The sequence below is a fragment of the Cynoglossus semilaevis genome, chromosome 1 (genome assembly GCF_000523025.1).
Source record: "Cynoglossus semilaevis isolate Cse_v1.0 chromosome 1, Cse_v1.0, whole genome shotgun sequence".
Lineage (NCBI taxonomy): Eukaryota > Metazoa > Chordata > Actinopteri > Pleuronectiformes > Cynoglossidae > Cynoglossus > Cynoglossus semilaevis.
The window spans coordinates 625,919-639,383 of NC_024307.1; the positions used below are offsets into that span (position 1 = coordinate 625,919).

The 13,465-nt window shown below is 40.8% G+C and overlaps 1 protein-coding gene across 1 annotated transcript in view; it reads left to right on the forward strand.

Moving 5' to 3' along the window:
* The first annotated feature begins 10,886 nt into the window (after positions 1-10,886).
* The window catches only part of kiz (kizuna centrosomal protein), a 32,893-nt gene continuing 30,314 nt past the window's right edge, over positions 10,887-13,465 (forward strand). Inside the window, exons 1-3 of the mRNA XM_025060318.1 lie at positions 10,887-11,081; positions 11,751-11,813; positions 12,801-12,963. Coding sequence (XP_024916086.1) covers positions 11,020-11,081; positions 11,751-11,813; positions 12,801-12,963 — 288 coding nt within the window. The 5' untranslated portion in view covers positions 10,887-11,019. The remainder of the gene's footprint in view (positions 11,082-11,750; positions 11,814-12,800; positions 12,964-13,465) is intronic.

The following is a 13,465-nucleotide window of genomic DNA, read 5'->3' on the forward strand; positions in this document are numbered from 1 at the left end:
GTATTAAGTGAATATACAACGTGCATTTTTTTAAAAAAAAGTCTGTTAAAAAATAATCAAAAAATATTAGTCTTTTATTACAAAATATATTCAAAACAAACGACCTGTCTGTTTTTGACGTTCTATCTCAGTTTAGCTGTTTGACCGTAGTGACAAACCCCACCACTAGGTGTCGCTAAACACCATGCACTGAACATTTTTGCACATTTGGAATTATCACTGGAATCGACTTTTTCTGCCTTCATTCAAATTCACACATATTTTTGCTAGAGTGCGTTAAAGAGCTGATTTAATTCGGCTCAGTTCCATGTGAGAACACAAGCCTCAGAACCTCGACAGCAGTCGTAATGGACGGTTAAGTGACTCCTCGCCAGATCTCTTACACATAATGTAACTTCCATTAGCCCCCGAACGGCTACTGTACGACATTTAATTAAACATAACCTTTCAAAGAAACCCATTGCCTATAATTTAGAGGGTGGTTATATTTTAAGCGTGCGCGATGCTAGTAACGCTTTTAGCTACGGCGACCGCGGCTACCGACCGTTAATTAACACAGTTAGAATATTTGCCAGGCTCTAATAATGATATAATTTACCAGGAACTGGAGGCTTTCAACAGCCGACACTAATCAGCTGCTCAGGCCTTGATGTTACGTAACGTTTCATTTTGTCGAGGGGGAAATAATTATATATATGAACATATACACTGGCATAATTGGACAAAATGTTATGATGTAGGGAAATTATATATATGAACATATACACCGGCATAATTGGACAAAATGTTATGATGTCATTGTTGTGCACGTACACACACACAGACAAATTTAAATATATAGCATATTGTTTTCAATGCCGCCCTGCATTGATGTGGAGAGGAGTGCACCATGGGTAATGCTTTGACTAATAAGGTAGCTATGGATCTGGTGCTGAGCGGTAGAGTGGCGGCACTCAAGTCCCGACCTCCTCCTAATCCCGGTAACCGTCCTGGACTGACTCTCCTGACTCTACCTGCACCGACGTCCATCGGCTGACTAAACGCCGGACGGGCTCTTAGCCACGCCCCTCCTGCTGGTCCACTTTCAAACACCACTGATGGAACAAGGAGTTCATTTAAATGTTAATGTTAAGGCACAGTTTCCCAGTCGATCATTCTCCAGTCGATGGTGTAGCTAACTAACCATATCATACCATCAGAAGGTGAAGCAACAAACAAACAAGCAAACCAACCAGCCAGCTAACCAACCCCGCTGGGACTTTTTCTGGTGTGGCTAATTGTACCAGCAAAGTTAGCGTTCATTATCACTTTGGTGTGCATCAAACTTCAGCAGCGCTGGGATCAAAAACATCAAATCTGATTGAAAAAAAGAAGCACCAATCAGCAGAGAACTCACTGGGGGTTTAGATTTGATATCGCACGACTTCATCCCAGAGGCCTGTGGTTTCGGTCGCACGCACACGCATTAGCAGAAGATCACACAGTCGGCAGGCGGGGCCTGCGCCGATTCGGGCAGCGGTCAGGTGACTCCGTGGCTTCACCGTCGGCGTGATCTCAGCGGGAGATTCTGCTGATTGCTGACCACAGACAACAATGTCGCCTGTGAACCCACAACTTTGTGTCGGCCCCTGCTTTGATGTGACATTTAATTGGCCCAGATGAACTGGGGGCTGGAGCAGCTTGGGGCCGAGCGCAACTGTACGCCACGCAGTCACTGTCTGCGTCTAATTAGGTCCCCTCTGCCACACATGTGTACGTACTGTATATATGTGTGTGTGTTTGTGTGTGTGTTTGCACAGTACATCAATATGTACAAAATGTCTCCTATAAACGTTGGTGCATTCACAGCTAAATAAATATATATTTATATTGATATATATAAATGTAAAATATATAAATTTAATTAAATCAAAAACCAAAATGCAATTTAAAAAAAAACTGCTTCTACCTGTAACATTATGGGATTCAAAATGCAATTTACTGCTTCTACCTGTAACATTATGGGATGTGAGGTAGAATTCAGACTCCAGTTTTATTGAGGTTTTTTTTTTTTTATCGCCGGGTGGTTTGTTGTCTCAGTGGTCGTCGACGCCGGAGGAACTAATGATCGGCTCGGATGATGACGGGGTGCAGTCTAGTAGGAAACAGAGTGAAGAGTGTCGAGGCAGTTTGCCGTCACAGGTCCTTCACTTCTCAGCGTTTGGCGATGGGTCTGGAGCCTATTGTCGTCACGGTAGGTCTGCGCGTGAGTGGCACTTTGTTTAACTTCCTCTCAGTACTAGAGAAACCAGCGGGCTCTGGTAATGTCTCTGCAAACAGGACTTACGAGGAACTGTGGTAACCTGGTACTCACCGATTGAAGCAGACGCGTCGAGTATTTTAGTACAATTGACGATCACTAACGTACAGTCAAATCACTCAGACCTACACCAAGATGTTCGTGTGTATTTTATATTCAACAGTCAGTTTTCATTGGGTGTTTGTTTAAACAACAACAAATCCAAGAAACACCTTCAAGTATTATGACGCCATGTGGTGAACTCAGCACCACACGACGACTGATTATAGCAAATTACTACCCCCGTACATGCTTCTGAGAATCCGCTCTCCGTGTTGTGTACTGCCCTGAAGCAGGGGAAGAGAAATTGTTCCGCCAAAGTACCATAAAAAGAGATTGGAAGCCCGGGCACTGAGAATTAGCTGCACAGGAAGCCCCCTAAACCCCCTGTTTTATTCATGAGCATGAAGGCTATCGGAGTCTAAGAAACCCCTGTGGTCTCGCCCGCCACATCAAGGTTGCGCGCCGCATCCATGGAATTCTGCATATTTTCCATGTCACATTCAAAAAAGCATCAGAGATTAACTGCTGCCATCGTTAGAGATATATAAACATTTCTTTTAGCCCAGTGCATCAAGGGGGGGGGGGGGCAGTCCTGTGGCCACTTTTTTTTTAATATGCAAACTGTCATTCATCTCATGGAATCTCGACCCAAATGTCCACATGTTACGTACTGAGGCTCGAGGCTTTGTTTGGTCGGGACCAGGGAAGGAGCTGACGTTGTAGGGAAGCGGAGGAATTTGGTACAAACTGTTGAGGAAACGCATTGTTGTCCTTAATCCTTTGTAAATTGAAATAGGGAGAGACAGTGGCTTCTGCAGGGAGGGCATGGGTGGGGGGGTTGGAGAGGGGGCAGTACAGTGTAGCACAACACTGAAGCGTTGCTGAGCTGGAGAAGTTTGATAGAAACTACAATGAAAAAGGGTCGGGGTAAAGGAAGGTCACGGTTGCTAAGAATTGCTAAAAAAAGTGATGAAAAAAAATAGGTACAGAGTTTTAACAGGAGCCCATTGACTCTGTAGTTATGGTTCCATAGTGTAGCGGTTAGCATGGCTGCCTCAGAAGCAGAGAGTCATAGGTTTGATTCCCAGAGAAACCATGTGCTTGGCGCCTATGGGTGAATTAACACATATTTCTCAAATATGAGGTCAATATAGTTCAATTTTTTTTAACCAATGGGTGATTGCACCAACTGACCCAGCTTTGTAAGTTTTACATTAGAAAAATCTTAGTGTGAAAACTGGGCCTATTTAGTTTAACACCGCACTAATAAACTAGCAGGACTTGAAGAAAGATAATCAGGAAGAAGTGTATGTAATTGTTCTGCCTGTCACTGTGGCAAACCAAACAGAATATTATAATTCAGCAACAACATCAGTCACCTTTAACAGAAATGTGCCTCCCCAGTAGATGGTGCTAGAATGCAGGTAAAAGTGCTGCGGCTTTAGTTGTATTCAGAGGTATTATATTGTTGGATATGAATCTAATCCTGCATCTCTTTAATAGAACACGTCATAAACTAACAGTTATAATTAAAAATCAGATCGTGTTTATTTTAATACTCCCTTTATTACTGCTATACTTATATTTAATTATGCTGGTAATCACAGCAGGCAAGGCATTGTGGGAATGTGTTAAAGCAGGTGCAGTTAGCGCCCCGTCCTCCTACATGTTGTGACTGAAGTTTGTTTAAACTGTAATTTGTAAATGACTAACGTCTTACAACAGTATTCTCATCTGAAACAACCTCAAATTGTACTTCCAGAAAACAACACAGATATGATTGACAATCTGAACTAATCTTGTTCAACCTGCCAGCCTCACTTCTAACGTTAGCTAATCAGCAGCTAAAGTACTCTGAGTTGAAAATGGTTTTAAAGGAAGTTACAATGTGCAAAAAAATGTGTTAAAGTGACTCTGAATGTTCACAAAGGTTTGAACGCACAGATGTGGTACAAATGTCCTTGGACGCGTAAGTGGTGGAGAAAAAAAAGAAAACCTTTACAGCATATTTTTCATCATGGGCTTATGACCTGTTTTTAATATAGGAAATGTACAGCACAAAAACAGCCAAGTAAAAAAATGTTAACTGAGGCTGAATGGGAGAAACAGCGAGTGTCTACCGGTGATCTGCTAATGATGTTTACCGAGCTTAACGTCGACATGCTTTCCTTTGCAGCAGAAAAATGCATTTCTGAAAACAGCGTATAAGAAAAATGTGTGTTTAAGCTACGGCACGGCCTTTTAATTAAACGTGAGCAGAATTACAATGAGGAAGGAATTAATTGGTCTGATTCCTTTTCAAACTAATAAACATGCATCAATAACAAAATTGTCAGTATTAGAATTACACAGTGGGAGGCCTTCCTTTTTTTTTTTTTTTAAACTACCCTTGAAAGCTATCAGACGTGTCACTCATCACCGAGCCACTAGCTTACTCGGTTTGTCTGGTTACCAGCGTTTCTTATTTCCGTGATTTCCCAACCACCGGGCCGTGGCCCGCGAGTGTGTCGTGAGCGATCATTAGGTGGACCACGGAAAATTATCCAATGTCACTTAATTGGTCACAAATGTATTATTTAATTACTGCAAATATTTTTTTTCTTTCTTCGTCAATTCGTCAATCCTCTTCCGCTAGGTGGCAGCAGATGGTTATTATAACATCATATAGCTGTTGAAGAAGATCTTCGTGAGTGTCTTTCTTCAATTCCTGCCAGTATATCAGCTTAGTCTTCAACTAAACAGGAGTACATTTTTTTTTTGCAAATATTATTATATTTCATTCCATATACTTTTCGTGAGATTTGTTTTTATGCGTGTGCCGTGGGTTTTTTTTTTTTAATCTGATGATATATAAGGTTGGTAAACACCGTCTTAATTGTCGTATCTCAATATGGCAACTTGGTCTCTCATCATTACTCATGAAGTCTTAATGAGCAGAATTGTTATCTGCAAGATGGCACCTCTTTTTTCTCTCCCTGCTGCGAAGGCACATTAGATCCAGACAGCTCATTTCCACCCCACCCCCCGTCACCTCTATAGATATGACGTGCAGTGCTTGAAACTGTTTATTTCCAAATTCAGACCTCCTCCGCCGCAGCCATCGGCTTCAATTACCAGTTTTTCCTGAGCGGAGCCATCAGGCAGCCTGACACTGAGGTCCAACCTAATTCCCACCTTCTCCAAAGTCAAGAGCATAATGTGCAGATAAAAAAGGTGGAAAATAGCCCGCCGCTCATTAGCATGCAGCGCCTGCCTGTTCATTTGCTTGCCGCGAATGAAAGTTCTGACACTCTCTGCCTTGTGCAACGGCAGAATAGTCCTCTTCACAACGCCTTGTGTCCTTACTGCCACGGAAAGGTCACGGGCAGAGGTGTGTGCTCGCCGCCCCGACGCAGCGCTCTTCAGCGGCACACCTGGAAGAGGGGTTTAGCTGAGGGTCTGGATGCCGGGAGAACCTCATTACCTGCTGAATCAACATGTTATTGCCATGCGTCACCTAGCCGAATTGTTTACAAGTGTCTTTAGCGCGGGCAAAAGGCTGCTCCGGTGGGCCACGACCGCATTCATTAGTCCCTGACCCTGATGATTATGTGTTATCTGATACGCTGCTATCTGGCTTGGCGGTGTGAGCCGGGCCACTGGCCTGCATTGGCCTGGGCCCATTATAACCCCTCTTTTTCCCTTCCCTCCGTTTTTCCCTCGCTCTCCCCTTCGATCCCTCTACCCTCTGTCTGAGCTCCCTATGAATGTATCCATTAGCCCGCTGATGTGTAAATTGTTTTCACCTGCACCGTGAGCAGATGGAGAGCAGTGTCTCTGTCGTGATTTCCTATGCATGAGCTTTCTAATCAGTCGGAGAGTAACACGATTCCCTCGCTCATTGCCAGAAATGGTGAACTTGTGCAAGTGCGCGCGAATACATTACATGCACACATGCAGGCACACATGTTCTCAGAATCCCAATGTGTAATCCATATTCACGGGGTGTTGTGGGGATACTACTGCAGTGTTAGTGGTGACAGGGTTCATTACAGGGCCTGGCCACATGACACCGTGCTAACTAGACACTACTCCGCTAATATCAACCCCATAATTCTCTCAAAATCTGAAAAAATATCAACTGTGACCTGAAAAACAGAAACTATCAAACACGAAGACAAAAATATCACATATGCAAATAAAATGTATATTTCACGATGCCTTAATGCCTCTAAACCAGGGGTGTCAAACTCCTGATGTCAAGCGGGCTGGACCAGTAAATCATATAAGTCTCTCTTTTTCCCTTCATTTTCAAAATTCATCAAGAGGGCCGGATTGAAACCCCAAGCAGTTTAGCGATTTTAGTTTATTAAAACCATTAGAACTACCAAGACACGCTATGCGACGTCATGGTACGACGTCAAATTTTGTGTGAGCACATTGATCGGTGACCATTCACTGAATCGCAGGTTATGACGTATTATATATTAAAATATATATAATACCACGTTTGTTATTTTCACACTGACAGCCGCTAGAGGGCACTGCTGCGACTTATACTCTGGTGCGACTTATAGTCCGGAAAATACGGTAACCCTCCTTGGAATTGACGGTCCAAAGGAGTAACACTGCAATGGTAACATTTTTTTTTAGACAAAAGGGAAGTTACTATTCATTATTACTATTGTTATAACACACCAACAACTGCATATACGAGCCAACATACAGTAAATATATGTCATATTTACACTTATCATCCTACAGACATATTTACAGTTTTAACTGCACCAGATTCTCTCGTCTGCCGGATACCTCAGCCAATTAGCCAATGAATGAACCCACAGAAGGTTGAAAGGTTTGGCACTTTTTATATACGGTGCACTCTGGAAATAAACATGTGTCAAACCTTAATTTGCATTTTCACCGTGAGTCATCTGCATTCTGGGAAAACAACAGCCTTTGTATAAACGGAAGCAGAACAGCACGCTAAATGTCCTAATAAATGTCACTGTTCTTCATCACGTTACAGTAAATGCTATTCAGACTGACAATATAAAAAAAAAAAACAACACAATTTCTACCCAAGATTATCCTGAATTTGGCATCACAGGAATTACGCAAGTCTCATCTTGGTTGAAAAACAAACAAACAAACAAACAATCAACTGCATTAATCCCTGTGACAGCATCTGTATGTGAGCGTAAAAGAAGAAGGAAGACGTTAAGGCCGCGAAGAAGAGCCACAAAAGACATAAATCCAACAGCATGGAGATGAGCCAAATGTTCCACATCTGACAAAAGGATTGTGAAAAAGAGAGGGCGTGTGGAAGACAATTTGGGATTTGCAAAGCTGTTTATCAAATTATTAACTGCACAGCTGTTTCTGACTTAGCTGGGGGGCCAACATGGACTCTGCCAGGCAGAGGAACAAAGGTCTAGGGCGTTCAATGGAGATGTGCGCTGAATATCAATTTAATTTACTAGCTGTTAATTCTCATGCAAATCATGACCCCTGTTAGGGCACGTCGATGGCTGCAGACATTGTACGAACAGGAAAGAAAGGAAAAGAACCGGAGAAACAATTGCAAAGAAATGAAAATGTCAGTGAAGAAATATTGACTTTTGATTTTTTTTTTCTAAAAGAAAACCACCACGTATTTGTTATTAAAGATATTATTTTACCAGTTTTTCTTATGAGACTCTAGATTCTGAGACTATACAGGTTTTTTTGCCCTTTTCAAACATTCATACATAAATGCATTGTTTCCCAAACACTGGGTCGAGACCCTCAGGTGGGTCGCAAGATTTTTTTTTTTTGGGTCGTCTCACATCACGTTTCCCAGGAGTCCACGTTCATCGCAACAGCTGTCTGTATCCAACCTCAAAACAGCTCCACCTGTGGTTAGGTTTAAAACTGTTTTTCTTATGAGACTCTCTTCTGAGACTATACAGTTTTTTTGCCCTTTTCAAATACATGAATGCATTGTTTCCAAAACACTGGGTCGAGACCCTCAGGTGGGATTTTTTTTTTTTGGGTCGTCTCACATCATGTTTCCCAGGAGTCCACGTTCATCGCAACAGCTGTCTGCCTCCAAGTCTGTATCCAACCTCAAAACAGCTCCACCTGTGGTTAGGTTTAAAACTTGAGTAATACTAATTGTTCAGATATCACTCAGTCAACAATGAAATATCCTCCTTAGTGTTCGATAAAGGTCAAGTTCACCTTTATTTTGTGATTTACGAATAATGTCTATTGACTTGGGTCGCGAAGGTTTGTGACTTTTAAAATATGGTTGCCAGAAAAAAAAGTTTGGGAAACGTTGCATTTATGTGCGTAACTTCTACTGCTGATTTGGCTGAAGACAAACCCAGTAGTCAGGAGATGAGGGTGGGGTACTCCCGGCTCACTCGTACATCCCTGGGCCACGTGTTGAGAAACACAACCATCCACGCTCACATTCACGCCTACGGTCAATTTGGTCAAGAACAACCACAAACACTGGATGAGTAGTGAACTCTATACTGTACATATTTCTGGCCACACTTTTCAAACATGATGGTTTCATTAACCGACAAAAATTACCCTTCATTAAGTCTGAATGAGTCGGCACTTTTTGGAGAGCAGTTTACCAACTTTGTGGTCTTGTGATCATAGTTCTTCATCAGTTCCGGAAGAACTCTATCCTTCTATCATCTCTATCCATCCTCAGAATGTTCCAGTATCAGATGTGCTGAATTGGTGACTGAGTGCAGTTTTTGGGACAATTTAAAAAAAAATTCCTAATTACTTTTAGTTAGGAATAAAATGTTGAGCTGAAGAAGACAAGAAAATAAGAATCAGCAAATGACCCTTAACAAAAAATAAAAAAAAAATTGGAATTAGCCCAAAACTTTGCAGTCGGTGCATCATTACTATTAAGTAACAATTTGTTTTCATAACTTCAGTTAAAGTGTCTTTACTCTAAATTCAGTGAATTATTATCTTATTTCGTCAATAATTACTTTTGTGTCTGAGCGACCGCGTCGGGAAACACTAGCCTACTAACAGGAAGTTGTCTCAACGGAGAACCACCGGCGTCACCATGGTGATGGATTCAGGGTGTGAAATCAATCAGACTGATAACAACGGCGTTACAAGTGTCATTTTCTTCCTCACCTCCAGAGGACAGCCCTCTCAACGCGCCACATCACAAACAAAGAGGCTGGCAAAAATATCAATTATACATGCATGAAACTAACAAGGGTATTTAGTCGACGGCAGAGTGGCCTCGTAGAACAACACTAAATAGAGTGAATTTGCATGAGAAAAGAAGAACAAAACTCCCAAGTTCAATAGCTGAAGAGCAATTGGATGACACTGAAATTGGAGGAAATTGCTGGATCGGGGGTTTTGTGTGTTGGAGAAGGGCCTGTTTCTAAAAAAAAAAAAAAAAAATCTCACGGAGAACGAACGCTGCATCTGGTGGTGGGGCTTTGACGAAATGGCACAGTGCAGCCGTCGAAACATGACATTATGACGGATGTCAGTGGTGAACTTTGATAATGACAAGACAAGATCGGAGGAACAGGAGACATCAACCTGGACGTGATAAGGACCGTGAGGATTTATGGTCACACAAAAAAAAAAATTGGTATTTAATCCACTAAGATAAATGAGATGTCATTGTCTTTTTTTATGGCCATCTATTGGGGGTAAATGTTGGCATTGCAGGGAAAAGACAGAAGTATAATGATAATAATATAAAGTAATAATCTAATTTGGACAAGTTAAGCAGGCTATATTAAAAAAAGCTAAATGGGCCGCATCCGGTCCCCGGGCCGTAGTTTGCCCATGTTCTAGCAGCTATTATAACAAACACAACTGTTGGAAAGCCGTTGAAAGAAGCATAAGTTAATATTTTTTCTTCTTCTTCTTCTTTGAGCTTCTCGTCAGTTTAATCGATTGTCTGATTAAAATTAAAAAACTGCGTTTTCACAGTTACTCACTGCGAACCATCTTCAGATCTTTTCTTCTTCTTTTCCAGGTTCGTCCGGTTTTTCCTCCAACATCTGTGGTTCATATGTAGCCGCCGTCTCTCTCTCTCTCTCTCTCTCTCTCTCTCTCTTTTAGCACAAGTCAAAACATTCACAACTTTATCTCCGAACTTCTTCTGATGACGCGTTACTGTATAATCGAACTGTCAGTGATTGAGTGTTTACATTTAAATGAATGGACGAATACACATAAATGAAATGCTAACGCCATATACAAGCCGAACTCGGGGCTCTGAGATCTACGCACTCAGGCCAATTAATGGAGCCCAGAGCACAACCCCGACTCGATGAAGCAACTTCATACCGTTGATTTTAATCTATTATTAATATTATATTATCGTATTATATTAATATTATTTTTCCTCCGATTAATTACATCCTCATTCCACAACAGTTTCACTTTTTTCCCTCAATCTACCATCAGTCAAACACGCCTCCAAATGAAAAAAAAAAAAAAAAAGGGAGAGCGTGAACGCAGCACGTGCTGTCAATGTTTATCAGCAGGGATTTGTGGGTAGCGGTGTTCATGGAAACCCGTGTAAACAGCTCTCACCCAGCAGCCTGTTTCTCCCCCCTCCCTCCCCCCTCTCTCCCTCCTCCATCTCCTCCCGGTTCTCCCCTTTCTACTGCTCCTCAGCAGCGCCAAGGCGGGCTAACCTAGCAACCATGGCTGCTACTGACAACTACTACGACAAGATCACCGCGATTCAGCAAAGCCTACACGAAAGGTACTTTTTACGATTTTTTTTATTTTTTAAATAACCCCGGTGGAAACTGCGGTCTCCTGTTGTGCTCTGTGCCCCCGGTAGAGCAGCCTTCCTACCGAGGCTTCGTACAGACGATACGGACGACTAGCACCGGAGCTAACAGAGGCGAAGCTGCTAGACTCTAGTCTGATTGAATTGTACTTATGTTACTGGCTGATGTAAAAAAATATTGGTAATATTGGAAAATATTAGTCAGAATTTTGACGATTTTTTTTGGCAGTAGTTTTATGTCACAGGGTATTCGCTGTTATACCGTAACTACGTTGTTATTGAGCTGTACTTTTAAAGTACAGATACGGACGACTAGCACTGGAGCTAACGGAGGCGAAGCTTCTAGACTATATTGAACTACTACTACTACTGATTGAAGCGGTTCTGTATTTATGTTGGCTGATGACTTGACTGGCTGATGTAAAAAAAAAATTAATAATATTGGAAAATATTAGTCAGAAGTTTGACGAGTTTTTTTTTTTGGGTAGTAGTTTTATGTCACAGGGTATTTGATGTTATACCGTAACTACATTGTTATTGAGCTGTACTTTTAAAGTACACGCTGTGAATGAGTGTATGGATAAATCACAGTAATATGACTAATATATTTGATGAAGATGGTACTGCGTGTGTGTTCAGGGAGAAACGGAGACTGGAGCTGGAGAGAGATCTGTTCGCGTACTACCGTTCGGATAAAACAATGTAAGTCGAATCATTTCTATACTTATTATTATTTATTATTATTATGATTATTGAATTCGTAGGAAACGTGTTGTCATCGTTTGGAATTTAACCAGTGTTCATACTGACCTTTGGTGAAACAATCGATACCTAATCTACAATCAATCAATCAGTCGTTTTTCAGTTACTTTCATAAATATAGTAAATGTTTATAATTTAAGTTTTTTTTATTTCTTTTTAAAAATAGTTTTACTTAATTTGATTGTTCATTTATAATTACTTATTTGTACATGTTATTTTTTTTTGCATTGGCTCACCAGTATAAAAACAATGGCTTTTATTTAATTTTGTTTTTAACTTTCTTTACTTGAATTCTATATCTAAACACTGTATAAAATTCTAAGCCAGATGTTTATTTTGAAGGAAAAACACAATTACCCAACGACAGGTCAATAATTGAAACTGAAGCTGACGAATAACTGAAGCTCGAGTTTGTAATTTAACATGAACTTGAACAATTAAAAAAAAACTGACCTGGAAGAATCAACTAAATCAAACCTTTTTTTAATTATTGGGTTTAAAGACATCAGAGAAACATTTTTGTTTTCCTTGCTCTTATTTTATTCTAAAATTGCTGGACTGGATCATGAAATTTTTTGGCTGTACTTAATATTGTCGTACTCAGGTGGACAGCAATGACACTATTTTTTGTCAAATTACAAATAGACACTTATGCTGAAGTAAATGTTTTACAATAGTGGTGAAAAAAAAACCAAGTGCACCTTTGTAGAGCAGTATTTCATGAATTTTAAATCCATTGTTGTAAAAGTTAACATTTCAGGTGACAACACCAAAGCCTGTGTGGATTTGAAAGCAGGAATTCAGATTGAAATTTAAAAATATATAGTGCTTAACCCTTTCCTGTGAGAGGTCAAGCTCGTTTTTTTTTTTTTTTACTAAGCTCTGAGACAATGTTCCTTTTGAGTAATATTTTCACGCTGCCTTCAGCCTACAGATAAAGTCTTCCAAACTACGCAGTTATCTCAAGGAAATCTCTAACAGGGAAGCAAGAGCAAAAATGAGAAACCTTGAGCTTCTGAGAGATGTGGAGTACATGGAGAATCGCATGAGAGAATATCATCTTGACCATGGCAGCCTGCAACAGCAAAAGGTATAAACCTTTAAATCTGTTCACTCAAGTAGTTTTTTTTTTCTTCCTCTCGTTTAGTTTTCCTGTTCTGATCATCAGACCTGTTTATAACCAGGACGATAAACACAACAAACTAGTAATTTTGTTTGGTTTGTCAGTGGAAAATTTGAATGAATCATCTGAACACACATTTGGTCCAAACAACTTATCGTTCCCTGACATTACAATAGTTAAAAAGACTTGACTTGGTCTGTTGTAGATGTGTCAGGAATTGGTTAAGAAATGAAAACAATACACGACAATTTGCACCGATTGAATTACACGTCAAAAAAGTCACTGGTCATACCGTGACACTACACACTCCAGTCCAGTAGGTGGCAGAACGTGTCTAAAAACGTTGGTAGTGACCCACTATTAAACCCAGTCGTCAGATCTCTAGGTAGACTAAGAGACGTTCAGGTGTTGGAACAGAACGTGGGAAGAACTTGTTCCACAGACACCAACAGTGTTCTCCAGTGGAACT